At 44.5% G+C, this 20,930-nt stretch overlaps 1 protein-coding gene across 1 annotated transcript in view; it reads left to right on the top strand.

The window, feature by feature from the left end:
* The window catches only part of THUMPD2 (THUMP domain 2 tRNA and snRNA guanosine methyltransferase), a 315,452-nt gene that overhangs the window by 167,404 nt on the left and 127,118 nt on the right, over window positions 1-20,930 (top strand). The window contains exons 6-7 of the mRNA XM_085612078.1: window positions 9,522-9,609; window positions 20,281-20,352. Of these exons, the coding sequence (XP_085468204.1) occupies window positions 9,522-9,609; window positions 20,281-20,352 (160 nt within the window). The remainder of the gene's footprint in view (window positions 1-9,521; window positions 9,610-20,280; window positions 20,353-20,930) is intronic.

Below are 20,930 nucleotides of genomic sequence, written 5' to 3'. Positions count from 1 at the left end.
GGAGCCGGCGCATCCACCTCTGCTGCGTGAAGCTGGGCTGCTGCAAAGCCTCCCCAAGGTCTCAGGAGTATCGCATCGCCTTTGCCATCTTCATTGTTATAGCTTTTGGGAACCTTAGCGCAACTACAGCTACTGTTGGGCATGAGAGTGTCGCATTTTGTGCATTGAGAGTCGCATTGTGCAGGACACTGATTTTTACATACAGAAAAAGGGAACCCCCTAAAAGGTTAATTTGAGGTCAGGGAACAGGGGGAAAAAGGAAAATATCAACTATACTAGACAGTATCCCTCTAGACCTATCTTGTTTTATTTAATGTGGGTACACATGGAGATAAATACCACTGCTATGTGTGCATTTATATAAATTTTTTTATTTTTAGTTATTTATACATTATTTCTTCATAATCAGTTACTTTTTCACATTATTTACTTATACAATACAATTCATTGCTTCTTTTGTAAAAGGTTTTATCTTTTTATAAAATACAGAGTGTAAACAAGCGTTTTTTCAATAATCATACCCTGTGAGTTTCATCAATGGTTCACAACAAAAAAGATAAGAATAACCCCACACCAGTCACACCTCTAAAATATCTACATACATATCACATTCATACAACACCTTACAAACAGCACCCCAAAAAAAAGGAAAGACAGCAAAATTAACGCTCGTCCAACAGGGCAAGCTGCTGGATCCTCTGATGGATTACTAAGCGTTGGGGTGTCTCAAACTCTCTGGTCGACGCACGTTTCGGTGGCCTAACACTCTTCAAATGCCACCTTCTTCAGGACCTGTTGCTGCGTGTGTTAATCACGGGCAAGGGTGGGGGCCTGAATTATCTAAAAATCAATAAGATAATGTTACTGAACATAGTTTTGTATAGTATCAAGTACCATGTGTCAATCCTACAGGAGAGTATACAATTTGTCTCCAATGCATAATTAGTTTGAATGACCAATGTCAGGTTTGCAAAAACGCTACTGAATTAGTTGCCCTTAAAAAGATACTACTGGTTTACTTAAGTAGAGAAAAGAAGAGAAAGTTTAGAAGAACAGAGTTGATAGGAGATAAATAGAATATATAGTCTTGGCTTCTACTTTCACATCTACCGTTCTAAGGTACTTCTACACATACTACATTAGATAGATACGAGAGAGACATATGTGAATCTACCTGCTATCAGGCGGGCTCACTGATAGTGATGTGGGGACGTATGGTCATCTGGAAATCATGTGATATTGGTTTGATTATGGCTATTGCTGAAAAAAGATAATGATAAAACGGTCATCTATTTCTGATAAGTATATCATTATATGACCGCATATTTGTCCAATAAAACATTATCCAACATACCTCATATATGTCTAAATCACTCCGGAAATTGTTAGATGGAGCCGTCGGTTTACCACGTTATCAATCTGCCGTATCTTTTTATTTGAAGAAATTGGTTTCATTCAAGATACCCATGGTCCTCATGGAACCTGTGTATAGTCATAGAAACTGATGGTTATTGTCTATGCAATTACTCATAGTCAGGAAATGGGCGGATTGTGCCTACTTATAGACAATTCAAACTGTTTATAAGGCTACACCTACTTTTTCAAGGCTGTACTCAGTATTTGTTCTGCCGGTTGATCTTAGTTTTTATTCCCTTGGCGAATGGGACTTTCTTTTGTCAAAGTTCAGCGTCTGAATCTCAAAGCCTTTACGACCGCTGATGTGAGAAAATAAATTAAGTTAGAATGGAAAAAAGGAAACAAACTAGCTATTGTTATTGTTGGTTACCCCGAAGTCAGATTGTTTGAGCAAAAGATTCTTGGTTTAGTTATACTGTCAATTCCAATATCGTTGCTAGTGGCCAACAAACATATCAGGGTATGTATTATACTGATGCTACTACCCCTACCTGGCAACATAATGCTCGTAGGTTAGGGTTGGTGCGCTTCTGCCTCCAATGAGATAATCCACTCCCAAACCTCGAAGTCTAATGTCTCTATCAGTTCACTACGTCTAGTTACGATTTTCAGGGCTATGATTTCGGGATAGGTTAAATACCAAATACCTAAAGACATGGTAAAGCCCCAAAATTGCGCACGAATTCGTGTGACGATTTCTCACCTATCGCTTGATGCTGTGTGGCGTTCTCCAAGGGGTCTTGACGTGGTCCGGCTCCATGCAAGTCTCAGATAGGACTGCTGCTTTTTATACCTTCCACCTCGACCTAATTTAGGGATAATTGGTAGATACGAAACACCTGCGGCTCTCTTGTCGGCGAGCTATACGTCATTTTCCGATGTATGTCTTCTTCATAGAATTATCCTGCTAGAGTTGACTCCATCTTGGAGTGGTTTTTGAATACATAGAGCCCTATTGCAACTTCGGGCTGATCACAGCTATTGTCTGCCATGTTCCACTATGGAACCTATAACACGGAGTTATGTATATTATATTTGCTAGGGATCGTGCCGATATTAATTCTATCCGACTACCCAAGTGTGAACGTTAATTTTGTTTTAGTCGGAAAAGTGATGGCGCCATGTTGGAATGGGTCAATCCCAATATATTTATCTCATGCAAGGTAGTACCGCATATCTAAATCGACATAATAAATAAGTAAGATGGATAATGGAAATATATTGCAAGTCGTGCGGCCCAAATGTGAACATTCCCTATTTTATTATCGAGTAAACTTTTGGCGCCATGTTGGAAGGGGTCAATCCCGGTATATATGTGCCCTACAGGATGACTATTAATGCAGCTTATCTAAATCGACATACTGAGTACCATAGGTAACATGGAAATATATATTACAAATCATACTGCAATAAGATATTATGAGTGCAGGTATCTATACCAAATACCAATCGTGTTGGAAATGTTATTGACCGTTCTTTGTCAGTGCTAGAATAATTAAGCATAAATTTCCTTTTCAAAGGACTTGTATCCTTTTTTGTTTGTAGATGAACCCAATTAGGTTATATTAGTGTGTGTGAACCTCATATGAAGCTCACGTGGCATTGGTAAAGTGTCTACTGAGATCTACTGCAATCATTTAGATGGAATTAGGTGCGAAGCATGAGTGCCCTTATATAGTTCGAAACTGGTCTCAATGTTCCTAAATAGAGGTAGATATGGGATGGAAAATGGGTATATGTAAATAGATGATGTGTTTTTACTTACAATGCCTAAGTATATACTCAGGCTGTCATTTCAAATTGTACATAATGTGCTGGAACATATTTGGGCACATCCTGTAAGATGGCGTCCAATGCCTACCCCACCACACTATTCTTCTCATACAGTATATAGGCAGTGACTAGTCCATGGCATAATCACCTCCAGATAGCAGCAGTCCTATCTGAGACTTGCATGGAGCCGGACCACGTCAAGACCCCTTGGAGAACGCCACACAGCATCAAGCGATAGGTGAGAAATCGTCACACGAATTCGTGCGCAATTTTGGGGCTTAACCATGTCTTTAGGTATTTGGTATTTAACCTATCCCGAAATCATAGCCCTGAAAATCGTAACTAGACGTAGTGAACTGATAGAGACATTAGACTTCGAGGTTTGGGAGTGGATTATCTCATTGGAGGCAGAAGCGCACCAACCCTAACCTACGAGCATTATGTTGCCAGGTAGGGGTAGTAGCATCAGTATAATACATACCCTGATATGTTTGTTGGCCACTAGCAACGATATTGGAATTGACAGTATAACTAAACCAAGAATCTTTTGCTCAAACAATCTGACTTCGGGGTAACCAACAATAACAATAGCTAGTTTGTTTCCTTTTTTCCATTCTAACTTAATTTATTTTCTCACATCAGCGGTCGTAAAGGCTTTGAGATTCAGACGCTGAACTTTGACAAAAGAAAGTCCCATTCGCCAAGGGAATAAAAACTAAGATCAACCGGCAGAACAAATACTGAGTACAGCCTTGAAAAAGTAGGTGTAGCCTTATAAACAGTTTGAATTGTCTATAAGTAGGCACAATCCGCCCATTTCCTGACAGAGTAATTGCATAGACAATAACCATCAGTTTCTATGACTATACACAGGTTCCATGAGGACCATGGGTATCTTGAATGAAACCAATTTCTTCAAATAAAAAGATACGGCAGATTGATAACGTGGTAAACCGACGGCTCCATCTAACAATTTCCGGAGTGATTTAGACATATATGAGGTATGTTGGATAATGTTTTATTGGACAAATATGCGGTCATATAATGATATACTTATCAGAAATAGATGACCGTTTTATCATTATCTTTTTTCAGCAATAGCCATAATCAAACCAATATCACATGATTTCGAGATGACCATACGTCCCCACATCACTATCAGTGAGCCCGCCTGATAGCAGGTAGATTCACATATGTCTCTCTCGTATCTATCTAATGTAGTATGTGTAGAAGTACCTTAGAACGGTAGATGTTAAAGTAGAAGCCAAGACTATATATTCTATTTATCTCCTATCAACTCTGTTCTTCTAAACTTTCTCTTCTTTTCTCTACTTAAGCAAACCAGTAGTATCTTTTTAAGGGCAACGAATTCAGTAGCGTTTTTGCAAACCTGACATTGGTCATTCAAACTAACTATGCATTGGAGACAAATTGTATACTCTCCTGTAGGATTGACACATGGTACTTGATACTATACAAAACTATGTTCAGTAACATTATCTTATTGATTTTTAGATAATTCAGGCCCCCACCCTTGCCCGTGATTAACACACGCAGCAACAGGTCCTGAAGAAGGTGGCATTTGAAGAGTGTTAGGCCACCGAAACGTGCGTCGACCAGAGAGTTTGAGACACCCCAACGCTTAGTAATCCATCAGAGGATCCAGCAGCTTGCCCTGTTGGACGAGCGTTAATTTTGCTGTCTTTCCTTTTTTTTTGGGGTGCTGTTTGTAAGGTGTTGTATGAATGTGATATGTATGTAGATATTTTAGAGGTGTGACTGGTGTGGGGTTATTCTTATCTTTTTTGTTGTGAACCATTGATGAAACTCACAGGGTATGATTATTGAAAAAACGCTTGTTTACACTCTGTATTTTATAAAAAGATAAAACCTTTTACAAAAGAAGCAATGAATTGTATTGTATAAGTAAATAATGTGAAAAAGTAACTGATTATGAAGAAATAATGTATAAATAACTAAAAATAATTTTTTTTATATAAATGCACACATAGCAGTGGTATTTATCTCCATGTGTACCCACATTAAATAAAACAAGATAGGTCTAGAGGGATACTGTCTAGTATAATCACTGATTTTTACATCCTGGAGTATTTTCTACAAACTCTTGAACTATCTTTAAAGTAACCTTTTTAATTGTATGTTGGTTTTTCTGTAGTATTTGGTCTTGTGAAGTTTTTAGTAAAGATACCTAATTTTTCTAAAACTGGTGTAAAGTAAATCTGTGGTGTTTTCACTGTGTTACTGTGAGTGTTGGTACAAATACTTTACACATTGCCTTTGATAGCCTTGACTGCTCAGGCCAAGCTACCTAGAGGGTGAGCAGGGGTTATCTTAACAGTGTATCCCCCTTTCCCTGACTAGAAGCAAGGGTCCCTACTTGGACAGTGGTACCTACCCTGCCAACTAGAGACCCCCAGATCTAACACCGAGGGAGGAGGAAGGGACTGAAACTCGATCCGATACCCTCGTTTCAGGACATCCAGCACCCACTGATCGGAGGTCGTCAGACGCCAAGCGGGAGGGAACTACCGCAACCTCCCACCAACCTCGGGCACCACACCAGCGGCACCCACAACCGGAGCGGCATAGTCAGGAACGCTGTGGCCCCGCTCCAGCATCACGGGAAAGCTTCTTCTGGAACTTCCAAGGGAAACCCCTAACTGCACCCCTCGGTCCTTTAAAGGAGGACTGTTGAAACCTGGAAGGCTGACGAAAAGTCTTGGCATGAGAAAAAGAAAAATCCTTACGAGAAGGCTGCTGACGGAAAGAAAAAGAATGTTTACGCTCCTTGAACACCTTATGCAGCCTATCCTCAAGAGCATCCCCAAAGAGACGAGGGCCAGTAAAGGGCAAACGCAAAGCCATGGACCTCTGGGCGGCATCCGTATTCCAACCCTTCAGCAACAGATTCTGACGAGCAGCGATAGAGGAACCACAGGATAAGGCAGAAGCGCGCACAGAATCGAAGGCAATGTCCGAGAGGAATTCAGCCTGACGCTCCATGGATTCCAGCAAGTCCGGGCAACAGCCGCCCTCCTGCATCGTGGAAAACAAAGTCTTAAAGTCAGTCAACAGAGATTGAGCGACATAAGCCCCATACACACTAGAACGGATGGCAAGGTAAGAACCAGCATAAGACTTAGGCAACGCAGAGTCAATCCTTTTATCCACACCATCACGAAGAATGTTATCATCTGCCATTGAAGGACGACCAACTAAACTTGCGACAATGGAATCCACATGCACAGACTCAGGAAAGCACTCCTCCATGCCCTGCAAAGGATAAAGCTTCGACATGAAGCGTGGCATCATAATGTGATCCGGGTCTTTCCAAACATTCAAGAGGACATCCATCACAAAGGGATGAATAGGAAGAGAAGTAGCAACAGGCTTCTGAAATTGCGGCAAAACAGCATCAGAGGAAGTACTGGCCACAGCATCATCAGGAAAACCCATGTTCTCACGCACATGAGAAAGCAAGTCAGGCAACAATTCTTTGGAAACATATTTGCCCTTCAGATCCACTGCCCCCAAGGAAACGTCACCAGAAGAATCAGAAGAAGAAATGTCCGAATAGAGGACTACGCCCCCACCAGAACGACTCCCAGTAGACTTCTTGGAGGACTTCACATCAGACAAAGTCTCCAAAATCAGGCGCTTCAATCTGCCGTCATCCAACTTGGCGCGCTTCCCCGCAGGGGCAGAATCCCCACTGTCCGCAAGGGAAGAGGAAACAGGAGACAAATGCTTCCGCTTTCTGTGATGCTTCCCCCATCAGGAACCAACAGCAAATGAAGCAACACCAAAGGCAGGAACCCAGCAAGCCAATCAAAGGCAGAACAGAACTGTAGGCAACACCCCCCTCCCTTTAAACAAAAGGAGCAGGAAACCGCCCCCAACAAACACAGCTGTGAAGAAAACGAAAGCGAGGCGAAAGGGAGCGTGGCCAGGACTCCAAACATAAAATGACACAGTGCGTGGCCGCCAAAGGCACCAAACGGCACATGAAAGCAGGAAGAACCACGAAATGAAAGCGCAACCGTTGCCCACCCGGGCGCATCAACGGCAGCGGTACCCAGGCAAAGGAAAGCGGAGCACTCGGAACCCAACCCGAGTGCTCCCGTGACACCGCCCCACACGGAGCGCCCAGACCCCACCCCGGGCGCTCCAAAACAAAGGCCCCGCCCGGAGCGGCTCGAACCGCGGTGACACTCGAGGCAAACACAAGCGCTCCCAAAGAAGAATGCACACGGAGCGCCCGGACCCCAACCCGGGCGCCCCGCAACAAAAGGCCGCCAGAACACAAACGCGGAGCACTTGGTGCAACCCGTGTGCTCCCCAGGAGACACACAGCACGGAGCACCCGGTCCCCAACCCAGGCGCTCCGAATTGTCAAAATCCGGTCCCAGCTCAGGAAGCCCGCATACGAGGCGCCCAGACCCCACCCCGGGCGCTCCTGAAAAGCCCGCGACCGGGCGGGAAAAGACAGACGCCAAGGAAGGAAACAAATTTCCCAACCTCACTGAAGGAAAACCATTTGTCTACACATCAGACCGAACAAACAGTAAAGATGAAAGACCAGGGATATAGAGTGACACTTTCAGAAAAAGTGGCGGGGCCCCAGAGCAGGGAAGGACTCACCCGGCAGCAGCAGCAGGATTTCAGGAAGCCAGTGCAGCCCAGCAGAACCAGCATCCAGGAGCCTGAAAGAGTCCAGGAAGCCCAGCAGCCCGACTCGAGTAACTCCCACGAAGGTCCATGAGCCCGCCCCAGAGCCCAGAAGAGGAGGAAACCACAGGACAACATGTAGCAGGTAAGTGCCCAGCACCTACCCCAGCGTCCCCGTCAGGTCCACTGACAGGAAACAAAACAGGATGTGCTATCTGTTGGCTGTGTAATTATAGCCCCTGGTGGAAGGGTGGGTGGAGCCTAAAAGCGTTTCCTGTTTTGTTTCCTGTCAATTAGTTATGACTGGGTCGAGGACGAGGAACGTAGAGGTAATGGAAGGATCTATCCCAATTATTGACATACACAAGGTGGGTTTGGACCCAATTTAACAGAGCAGCAGACAGCTCCTTAAACACTTAAAATGAAACTATCCTCAGTGAAGAAAAAAGAAATTGGTGTAAGATTAGATCCATACGCTCCTGACCTCATGCTACCATAAAGCCTTCCACTTTTGTTATTTTTGTTAATCTTTTTTCAACTTCTTAACTTCTATCCCTGTCTACACATCCTTCAATTAAGAAGATCAATAAAGTTATACACTCATCCTCCCCAGATGTCCACCTCCTTTCCCTTCCTCCTTACTTCTTCTCCCTTACATAGTCTCTCATTCCCCCTTCCTTTCCTCTCCCCATTCTCCTGTCTTTTCTATTTTTTAGGGTTTTTTTTGTGCCCTTTTTGTTTGGGATACTAGCCATATTTCTGGGGGTCTTCAACATTGTATACTGTATATTTATCACCAGTGTTCTTGCCGATACATGTATCACGCATGCATGCACCCCGACATTGAGATCTAACTCCACTACGCTAGACAATAATTTTTGTTATATCCTCTCGCAAAAATGTAGTACATTTGTTCTGAAATGAAAAAAAAATATTTCGAGAGGCTATTTCAAGAAAATGTTTGGAACATTCGAATTCCACTGGCACACAGTTTGCACAAAAGTGAAAACTGCACATATCCTTTCTGAAAGCGTCCAAAAAATGAACCTCTGCAGGAGATTTTTCCAGAAAAACAGCGTTTTCAGGATTTTTCACTCGATGTATTTTAAACTATGTTATAAAATAACTTCACAAACCTTGTGAAGTAGAACATTAGAAAATTTGAACACGCCCATTTGATTCTTTTGTCTCATCACCATCTCCATTGGAGCAGGGGTTCCCCTGCAGCCGGTGCAATAGAAACAGTAAAATTGTGGCTTTCGAAGAATTCTTGATAAGAAACTTTACTTGGAGGAGTTAGTAGTTTTCAGCTTATGGTTATTTCAAAAACATATTTCCATTACAGCGCAACTAGTGCATTGACATTTTTATTGACTTTCTTTACCTCATTTTCCTAGTTATGCATTTTGAGGCTGTTTATTACAAAACGATATCTCAGTTTAACCTAAAATGTTCTTTTAATGCGTTCATTTTTGACTGCGCCCTTCCCCACTCTTGCAGTTTTAAGTGTTTCCTACTTAAAATGAATGGGTATAGCACAGTCGTGTTCTGTTGCAACAATTGTTTTGTTATTATTCAGAAAAATGGAGGAGTAACACGAAGAGTCTAATCCGAGTTTATCTCTGGCATCCTTTATTTTTCAGAGTGCCCTTGGCAAACAGATCGTATATCAGGAATGCAGGATTGCGTTCTACAATAGCCTGGGCGATGGCTTCCCTGGCCGAAATCTGTGTGAGTAAAACCCGACCGGAGCAGTAAAACATCACAGCAAGAAGACCTTCTCAACCTGACTCGGAATTCACGAAGCCTTTAGTATTTACATAAAAGCAACAAGCATTGGCAAAGCAAGTTGAACTGTATTTTGCTGCTGCGCTAGTGGCTTTGACGATGCTTGCTTGCTTTCTATATTTCTTATTGAAGTAATTCAAAAAACATTTAAAGGTGGCTGTAAAGTTACTGGGTTCAGCTTCAATAAATACCACCAGGCGTGAGGATATTACAACTAACTTTAACTTTATTTCCATATAACGGGAGAGCGCCGGGAAAGACGTGACCTCGTGGTCTTAATCCCCCTCGCGCATGCGCAATCGCCCGTCTTCTGCCGTCCTCGCGCGCTTCGTCACCACGTAACGCGTGAGGACTAGAGCGCAACACTACATATCTCCCTCCTTTTATTTAACAAAGAATTTGTGGTCCATAAAGTCCCTCGGTTTGCTTAGCTTCCCTCTAGTTCAAAGTCTCGGAAGTGGCTGGGTCTTACTACCACTCTGCCCGCTCTAGTGCGCCTTACCGGAGTGGAGAAATCTTCTTGGGCAACTTCCTCTGCGGGACTTCCCGCTTTGCCTCTCGGTGTGCCCAGTTCCTCTCTCCTCGGGGTCCTACTCTCCTCTCCACGCTGTTCTTTTATCTCAGGTGTTACTTGCTCTCCATGCTCCTCGCTGCTCTCTTCTGCTCTCCTCTGCTCTCCTGTCCCTTTCTACGGCTGTGTTACTTCCTTCATTTTCTCTTGGGTTTGTCTTGTTGTGTCCTTTTACTCTCCTCCGGGGGCCATCGTAGGATCTTGTTACATTTGGACATACGGTCTTGGGACCACACGTTCCCATCACTGAGCATTGCTGCCCTATCGTACACTTCTTTCACTTGTAGAGGTATGCTGTATTTGCTGTCTCCTTTATTTTTCCGTATGGCTAATCTGACTCTCACCCATTCCCCTTTCTCCAGGGTTGTTGCCTTCACTTTTCTCCTCTGATTGTAGTATTCTGTATATATCCCCTGGGCCTTCTCCAGGTTGTGCTGTACTACTGCAGGGGACCATTTACTAGTTATCGTTTTTTCTCACCACGTTACATTGTCTTTGGTGAATGGATGCCTTTCTCTCAAGATTTGGAAAGGGCTATACCCCGTGCTTGTGGGGGTGATACGGTATGCCCATATCATGTTCTGTATCTCCTTCTCCCAATCTTTGCCCATCATGATGGCTGCTTGGATGGATCCCATGATGACTCTATTGAAACGTCCCACCTGTCCATTACTCGACGGATGATACATGGATGTGTGTTGTATTTTGATTCCATTCCTCTCTGCATACTTGTACCACTTTTCAGATGTGAATTGCGGTCCATTGTTTCTCAGGATGGTTCTCGGGATTCCTTCCCTGAGGAAAACTGAAGTTAAGAACTTAATCACTGTTTCCGCATCCATTACTTCTTGGACATGTATCTCCGGCCATTTAGAGTATTTGTCGACAAGAACGCATAGATATTTAGGCGTTCCTTGGTTGTCCAGCACAGGTCCTAGAATGTCCACTGACACATCTTCCCACGGGTCATTCGGTAGTGTGAATTTCCCCAATGCCGGTCTTAAGGGATTCAGTGTCTTGTCTGCTCTTTGGCATTGGTCGCATTCTCTTACATGTCTCTCCACTTGGATATCCATTCCGGGCCACCAGTACATGTGCTGCGCTCTCATCTTGGTTTTTACTATTCCTAGATGTCCTTCGTGCAATAGAGCGACCAGGCGAGATACTAACGCTGCCGGGGGAATAACTTTATCACCTCTGTACAGGAAAATCCCTTTGTCTCCCACTGACGGCTCCTCTCTGACTTCATAGAATTTCCTGAGCGCCTCTCGCAACTGTCTTTTCTCGGGCCATCCATGTATTATGTGCTCTTTGACCTCCCTAATCTCACTGTCGTCTTCGTACGCTTGGGTCCACTCTTGATTACTTATCACTCTTTCTGGGTCTTCCATCACCTCTACCATCTCTTCCTCTTCTGTTGCTGGGTTGGGGGCTTCTTCCATCGCTGCTGCTCTACTGAGGTAATCTGCTACTTTGTTTCGTGTCCCTGGTATGTACTCCACATCATACGAGTATTCTAGTAATTTTAGTGTCATCTTGGCGATGCGCGGCATGGCGCTTGCATGTCCACTCGAGGTGAGTACTTTGACTAACGGCTTGTGATCCGTTTTGAGTTTAAACCTCGTGCCCCATAGGAATTGGCGGAAACTTCCCATGGCCCACACCACCGCTAGCATCTCCTTCTCGATTACACTATATTTCTGTTCTGCGGGTGATAATGATCTTGATGGGAAACTGAGGGTCTCCATCATTCCTTCTCTCCTCTCCTGCATGAGGACTGCACCCAATCCTTTCTCACTGGCATCCGTCGTCAACATGGATTGTCCAAGCGGGTCGTATCCCTGCAGTGGTACGGCTTGGCTAATGTCATACTTCAATGCTTCAAAGTCTTTTTGTGTTTCTTCTGTTCACTTTGAACGATGTTTTGTCCCTTATCAACTGTCTCAGGTGGTATGTCTTGGTGGCAAAGTGTTGCACGAATTTGCTATAATATTCTGCCATCCCTAGGAAGGATCTCACCTCTTCTTTGTTGGATGGAGCCATAGCATTGCAGATCGCTTTCACATTTGCGCGTTTAGGCGTGATGTCCTGTCCTCCTATTTCATGTCCCAGATATGTGACAGACGTCATTCCTAGTCGGCACTGTTCCCATTCTGCGGTCAGGCCGTTGGTTTCCAACACACGAAGTACCTTATCTAGCTTCTTATCATGGTCTTTCCTGTCTGTCCCCAACACCAGTATGTCATCCTGGAAATATTGAATGCCCTCGATGTCCTTGAAGAGACGATGCATTAATTTCTGGAACACCGCCGCTGCTGAAGCGAGACCAAAAGGCATTCTGCGGAATTGATAGCATCCGAAGGGTGTTATAAAGGATGTCAGTTTCCGGCTTGTTGGATGTAGATCTATCTGGTGATATGCAGAAGTGAGGTCGATAGTGGAAAACCACTTTACCCCCTTCGTTTTGGACAACATTTCTTCAATGCGCGGCAATGGGAATTTTTCCACTACTAGGCACTTGTTCTCGAAGGTCCACACACAGACGGACTTTTCCATTGGGTTTCATGGCTTCTTCCAAGGGGGCCAGCCATTCCGAGCTGTCTATGGGCTCTATTATTCCATTTTCTTCTAGTCTACGTAGCTCCAGTTGTACAGCTTCTTTTATGGCTATAGGCACGTTGCAGACTTTGTGTGATACCGGCCTTGAGTTCTCCTTGAGTACGATCTTGTGTGTGAATTTCTCTAATTTGCCAACTTTCCCGCCAAATACCTTCGGGAATTTGCTTTTAATTTCTTCCAGTTCCGACCAGCTCCCAGGAGCTGTCATGAGCACTAACTTGATCCCTAGGTCCCCTTGATCCATCCATCCTAGGACGGATGGGCCCTTCTCTGCTACGTATAATTTGCAATCCGCACTTCTTCCCTTAAATTCGAAGTTCGACTTCCTGTATCCCACCATGGGAATGGGTTCGCCTGTGTACGACACTGGTCGTATATCCAGTGGTTCTAGCCTTGATCCCAAGCTGGGCTCAAATTCTTCCTTCCACACCGCTCTTTGGACGATGGTGTATGGAGATCCAGAGTCTACTACAATCTTGATTCTCACACCTCCTATTACCATGTCGCATTGTGGTTTATGGGAGCGCTTGCCCTCGATGCCTAGCACTTGCTCGTCCACGCATAATACACCATCTTCCTCATCTTGTTCTTCCTCCTGTTGGTCTTGCATCACGTACTTCACCATTGGTCTCTTCGTTTTCCGGCGTCAAACCTTTTCGTAGTGCCCCATTATGCGGCAGAACATACATTTCGCTTGGAACGCTGGGCAACGTTTGTCCTGGGCTGCATGCGCTTGACTTCCGCACCTGTAGCACGTCGTAATGTTGTCTCTATTCTGCTTCCACGTTTGTCCCGGTTTCCCTTTCCACTTATTTTGCCCTTTCCCTTCGGGCGGCATAGTTTTACTCCTTCCCTGTGGTTCAGCGTCGTCTACCTTGTTCACCATGGTCTTCTGGAGGGTCTCTCTTTTTGCTGCGTCAGCACACCTTTTCGACATTTCCGCCTTTTACCATGGCAATTACTTCTTTCAGTGATGCCTCAATGTTTGTCCACAACTTGTCTTGCACTGTCTTGTTGGTGGTGTGCATAACTATTTGATCTTTTATGAACTTGTCATTCAGGACTCCGTACTTGCACGTCACCGCCAACTTCCTCAACACTGCCACATAATCATCTATGGATTCGCCGGTTTCTTGTTTCCTTTGCTGGAAATTATACCGGTCAATGGAAACGCACACCGCAGGACGGTAGTGGGTGTCGAGTTCTTCTATGGCATGCTTGAATACGTCGTCATCTGTGTTCGGCCTGGGTGCGGGTACCAGATTGTGAAAGACCCTTATGCCTTCCGGGCCTAGATTGTGCAGGAGGATCCTTTTCTTCCTCGCGCTGGGGAAGGCCTCCCCATTTTCATCTTCCAGGGCTGAAATATAGTTCTTGAAGTACTCTCTCCAATCCTCCCATTTCATTTGAGGTTCTCCTGGTCTCGGCAGGAACGGGATTGGCGTCGTCAGTGAAGATGATGCTTGCGTGCTCATCGTGGCGCGTCCTTCTGGTACCACCCCTGGGCCTCTCGGACTGCCTGGCGCGTCCGCGCTCTCACCTTGTGCTTGATCTTGTCGGGGTTCTCCTGCTCCCCTGTCTCTGCGTGCTGCTGCTTCTGCCAGGGTCCCTTTGGATTGGAGATGTTCTTCGTTGTTTTTTTTTTTTTTTTTTCCTCTCTGCCCCACTCCTGGTACCTGGTACTTCACCCTGTGGTCGGCTTCTGTCCTTTCTTGCCGCCTCTGCCACGCTCTCCCGCCGTGTTGTGCTCCTTGGTGGTGGTTTTCCCTCCTGTGGTCCTCTGTGGTGCCTTCCCGGCTGGTCAGTGCCTCTTGGTGGGGTGACTAAGTTCTCTTTTTTTTTTCCACCACCTTTTTTCACCACCAAAATCCCTTCTCTCGTCGTCACTGTAAAGTTACTGGGTCCAGCTTCAATAAATACCACCAGGCGTGAGGATATTACAACTAACTTTAACTTTATTTCCATATAACGGGAGAGCGCCGGGAAAGACGCGACCTCGCGGTCTTAATCCCCCTCGCGCATGCGCAATCGCCCGTCTTCTGCCGTCTTTGCACGCTACGTCACCACGTAACGCGTGAGGACTAGAGCACAACACTACAGTGGCCTTCCGTGCGGATGTCTGTGGACATTTAGGTGACCTTCTCAGGGTTGTTATACTTTTATTATGTGCTGACGCATGGGCGGCCATCTTGGAATACTTTTTGTTGTAAAGTTATATATCGGTACTATCCACGTGTGTCACGGGGCCTATGCCAAACTGAGTTGGTGGTTATTATTCAGAATAATTTTGTTCTATAGTCCACGTCAGGGGAGCTGCTTGTCTCACACCAGGTCCTAATTCAGTATGTTCCCACGTCAGATAAAACTACTTTCATAATTTCCATACTGTTGGGGCACAAGAGCAGAAAATATTGTCTGAACTAGGATAACCCCCATGCCACAGAGGTATGCTTGACCAATTCTGGTCATTCCCGATGGCCCATGCTCCCTTTTTCCATGTTGATACAGACCTTGTCTTGCTGCAAGCATTTTACCACTTCCCTTCCAGGTTCTTAACGCTTCAATACCTGCCTTGCTCTAGTTGTCTTTCTAATTGCAAAGAGGTACTTATGAGAGAATCTCCATATTGTGGAACGGTGCAGAGTCTGCGTTTGGATTCAAGAATAGCTATTATTTATTTTCACTTTATTTCCCTTCGTTTAGAGGGAAGGACATCCCAGACATAGGATGAAGGGGAAGAGTTTCGACAGAAAAGTAAATAAGGGACAACTTGCCTATCTGCCCAAACTGATTAACTTACTTAGAACTGTATGCAGTTTGTTGTCTTATATGGTTTAGTAGCTCTTTACGAACTGAGTGCTTAGGTACTGGTGACAACAGTGATCTGCAAATAAGGCCAGATTCAGGCACCACTAGTAATAATTGTACCACTATATGATTTAACTTAGCTTCATCTCTCTTCGTACCTTAAAAAAATCTCATTATGAACTCAGGATGCAACATCATTTTCCAAGAGACACCACCACCAAGTTGATCCACAATTGTCTTTATTGGGTTGGGAGCACCGGTGGCCAGCACAGGTAATCATGGTGGGGCAGGGCGCGGCGGGGAGGGAGCCGACAGACAACGGAATAGGTATTATTTATTTATTTATACCTATTCTGTCTGTCGACCTCCCCACTCCCACCCCGCCCCGACCTCACCGCATTCACTTGTGCAGGGTGCCGCTGGTTGGAAGGTCTAAAGCCAAAACGATGCTGCTGGGTACACATGGAATTAATTGGATTCTTTTGATTCAGGTGTTATGGTGCCATTGCATTATGGGCCCTCAAGTGGAATATCTACCACTTTTAGGACTTGACTCTTAAGGTTATGAGGCAAATCAGTACTTGACTGACTTAGTGATGTATTGTGCTCTACAGACTCAGAACTCGACAACTCAAAATATAACATTGAGTAAATGAATGTGCAATCAGTGCTTTTTCTTCTAAAATGGAATAGTACTTTTTCTGCAACAAAATAAATAATACACAAAAAATTACATGTGTACAAAATGGCATGTGGAATATCAAATTGGAACACTCCCTGAAAGAGCCTCACCAACTACATGTGGTAAATAGTAAAGCAAGGTCACTCTGATGCTGGCGGCTGGGCAGGGAAGGTACAAATCTGTTGCTCCCCCATGCTTCACTCTTTACTAGGTGGGGAGCAGTGGTGAACACAGTGGGTGTGTGAGAGACCTGAGGAGACCCCCTCACAAGACTCCTTATCTCAGTCCATGGGCTCTCTGGGCAAGAAAAACATTTCAGGTATTCCCCCACTTTTCAAGACTGGGGATGAATATTTCCATCTTGTGTAGGCCTATGCTGCAAGTACCCCCAGGGGACCAAACACTCCATGGGTTTACCAGGGAGAACCAATAATCTTGGTTTGGGATTTGCCGAAAGTGGCTAGTGTCCTCGATCGCACTGCTGAAATAGCAGCACATGAGCAGTGGATAGTTTCTACTACATTTTCAGTCCAGTTGGACCAATTAACATTGGGCTTGTTGCGTTGGGCTCTTAGTGGCGTGCTCCAATCACCAGGAGTGATCTCAGGGATCCCCACGACCTCCAAAACGTTCCTTGATGTTCATTGGCTCCTTTTCACAGCCTCTGACACTACTGCTTCTTCCTTTCTGTTATAGACACCCTAGGCCTCCCCTCCTGTGAGACTGATTGTCTACTTACCTGGTTACTTCTTGGCAGCAGCAGACCACTCTGTCTTTCTGCCCCAAACACCCAGGCCTTCAGCTAGTCACAGCACAACGTGTCTGCTAATGCTAGGCAGGGTCAGACAACTGTCTTCCTCGTTCATCTTGCACATTTGTGCACAACTTGTGGTCAAGTGTTAAATGCACAGAGCCTTTACCCTGATCTGCACAGCAGCGGACCTTATTTTACATGGTGATAACAGGCGGCTACAACTCACGTTCATTACCAGTTAGAGCTTAACCAAACCAGGGGTATAGGAGACACAAAATTTCTGGGGGGGACACAGACAACCTTGCGCGTGCGTTTTTGTGTGTGCCCGTGTGTCCGCGCACGTGTGTGTGCATGTATGTGTGTGTGGTCTGAGGATGCTCGCTGCAAGAGTGGTGAAGCACCTAGGCAAATATTGTATTTTCCCAAATTTCCTTACCTAACTTATTCAAATATTACTGCTGCCTCCAGGCCTGGGTCTTCAAGGTGGCAGGTAGGGTAGGGCTAAGGAGGGGCAGTACCAGACAGCAATCAAAAAAGGACCTCTCTCCTTTGTTCTCAGAAGTGCAGACTGCAGGCAACTGTGGCTGAGATTATAAACAATTCCTGGAGGGTTGCAGTGCAACAAAAGTGTAGGGAGCGAGTGGCCTCTGTGACTGTCAGATGGGTCACAGGCTGGCCACAGGTCATGTGCAGTCAGGATCGTCCTTTCGAGCTGGGCCCAGGCCCTGGTCACCAATTTTCGGAGGGGCGCATGGAGCTGTGTGCATTATGGTTATGCCAACAGCATCCCCTTCTGATCTTGCTCCTCCTTGTCCTTGCCTGTTTGTTTCTGTCTGATTTACCAATTTAAATGGGTTTTAGTACTTCATTATCATATAGTAGATGATGTTTTTAACACCCCTTTAGCCCCCTTCCTTACCCTCCCTTCACCCTCTGACCCCTGCTGGCACACATCATCAAACCCATCATTTTCCTGGCCAGCTAAGCTAAATGTGATTTAAGTGAGCTCCCGGAGGTCCAGGATGTTTGTGTTAAAGTGCGAGATCCCTGCTCATCCAGGTACTGAAGATTGTACACAAAAGTAACCCTCTGTTGCCTCATTCAATTTACTACCATCCGCAAGGGCGCCAAATGTCTCTAACCCAGGGCGATATCTTAGCAAAGGCTGGCTCTGCCTGCAGGGCAATTAAAGGTAGCGCTTATGCGCGCTAACGACCCTGTGAATTAATGGAGACAAGAAATGATTTTGTCTTCTCGTTCCCACCCTAACCCTTGTCCCCTGCTTCCCCCCACTCCAAAATCTGGGGGGGATATGTCCCCTGCATCCCCCACACTTGCTACGCCCATGAACCAAACCAATATAGTTTCTGGTGTAAGGTATGTAGGCTTCTTGACATGAAACACTGACAGTCAGCACGGTAAACCATCCATTGCCCTCCTTTCCTTGGATTGGCTCCTTCGTCCCCTCCACGTAATTGATAGAAGATGAAGTATTTCTAGTGCAAGTCGTTTTGCTCTGGCTTACTTATTGGTTGAAAAGTATAGAGCAAGTCATCAAGTGAATGTCTTTCCTTGCAAGAAGAATTGTGGTATTGAAATAAAGGTGAAGTTGAACCTATCTAGATGTTGATGCATTTACCTATATACTGCTGGTTTGCCATGGATCAGTATTGGAAGCGAAACTATGGTTGCAAATCTTGATGAATGATTAATTTGCTAAATAGTTGTAGAAGGCAATGGGTAACCGATTCAGGAACTAATGGAATTGTTTCTCCTTTTTTTAAGATTCGGATTCAAGTCAGCATCAGCATACTTTTAATTGGGATCAGCAGATGTGTAGTAGGCTGGCCATGGTAGAATCTATACATTTAGCAACTTATGCAAAGTTATGTAATGTCTTGGGTAGTGTGATTTTTTATGTTTTGACAAGCTGTGATCTTGTGAGGAATGTAAAGATATAATCAGTTAGTTAGCTAAAGGGGCACAGCCAACCAGCACGTACTGCTGCTGCTGCTTTCAATGCCGTGTGTGTGACAAAGCGGTATTGTGACCTCATCGCTAGGTTCATCCCTGGAGTTAAGCTGATTGAACTCATCCCTGGAATGTACAGAAGCATCATCCCTGCTGCAACAAGCTACATACCATACCACCAGACTTCAGAGTCAAAGCGTGGAAAGGCACAAAGACAGTTGACTCATGGAAAAGTGAAAGTGAGGCAGTCAAGGCTATGGCTGAGTATGAGGACAGCAGCCCTTGGTTTACTGGCGACATTTCAGTAACTTTCTTCCTCGCTCCACGGTCTGCTGGGAGTTGCTCAGAATGGCTGGTTCGTGATGAGCGTTGACCCACTCATCGTCAAGTTGTTGACCGTAGGTACTGCACAGTCAGTAATGGAACATTGTGAGACCTCTGGTCATGACGGTGAACAAGCTGTAGCATTTTATATTGTTTTTTTGCCGTGAGGGCTTTTAAAAGCACATTTGACATAGTTGCTGGATTGTGGCCCAACACCACTCTTGTCACATTGTGTTTGAAGTATTATGATGGAAGTTATCAAGGGCCTGAACATAAGGTGCGCTGATACAATAACTACATGAGACATCGGAATAGATTAGGATGGCTTTTAAATTGGTGGTGAGGGAAGTCATGTTGGGTTTGTTCAGTCTAGTTGTGGTTTTGAAATGTAATTGATTTTTTTGATCAAAGTGTATTCAGTAATTGGTGACTGCAGGGAAATGGATATGTTGTTACCTGCAAAGGAGATGGGAATTTTTAATAGTTTTCAAGTCTCATCTTAGATATTTTACAATCTCATCCGCCCTTAAAGACTTGTCAGAGTGCAAGGAAATAAATATTGACGGAGTTTTTAATTTGCTGTACTATTACAGTGACCTCGTTTCCTTTTGATGTAGTTGTTGGTCAGAATAAGTCAGATCTGTACTCATTAGCTGTAGTGACGTTCCCAGCAGGTCGTCCAGATTACGATCATGTCGGCGATGGTTGTGAATCCCGAGACCCTCAAACAGGGCATCCATCGTTCACCCTAACCAGTCTTCTCTACCTTATCCTGCTTAAAAAATAGGACTTTCATTATTGCAATAAATGTAGCATGGATTCTTTGTATTTTTGTTTTAATGCTTTTATGTTTTTAAGACGCTGTAATCTTTGTTTTACTTATAGGTAGGGGCACACGTTGTGGACCCTATGTGTGGGTTTGGAACAATACTCCTGGAAGCTGCAAAGGAGTGGCCTGTAAGTATCATTTGTTTAATTTGTAACTGGTCTTTAGCCTGTGTTCTGCTCTTCCGAGGTATATGATAGGAAAGATGGAGGCTGGGAGGATAAGGACCATTAAAATAGTGATATCACATATTGGTAAATTCTTTTTTGTGATGAAACCAATTAGTTTTCAACTTTGTTTCAGTTCTTGAGATCATAAAAGTATGCTAAAACATTATGGACAAACAATAACATTATCAAAATAATTTTTTTTTAATAAAAATTGTTAAGATCCTAAAACAATTTTTACAAATAAGAAAATCATTAAAACAAATAAGCAGATGTCCCCAGACACAGTCAGTCTCTGCTTTGAGCGGGTAGGTGACCACATAGGCTTTATCTAAAAGAATAAATACCGCAGCTAACATATTTCCATTTAAAATACTGTGCTGCATCTATCAGAACACATGGACCCTGCGACCGTCGTGGGATACAAGTAAGATAACTGGTCTATTATAAAAGCAAGTATACCAATTAAAACAACACACCCTGCTTTTTCCTCTATAGCCACAGTGTGTAGAGGTATCGACTAACACCAAATACCACTACCT

This window comes from Triturus cristatus, chromosome 6 (assembly GCF_964204655.1).
Source record: "Triturus cristatus chromosome 6, aTriCri1.1, whole genome shotgun sequence".
NCBI classification, from domain to species: Eukaryota; Metazoa; Chordata; class Amphibia; order Caudata; family Salamandridae; genus Triturus; species Triturus cristatus.
The sequence above is the reverse complement of the archived record's forward strand: the minus strand, read 5'-3'. Positions and strand labels throughout refer to the sequence as shown.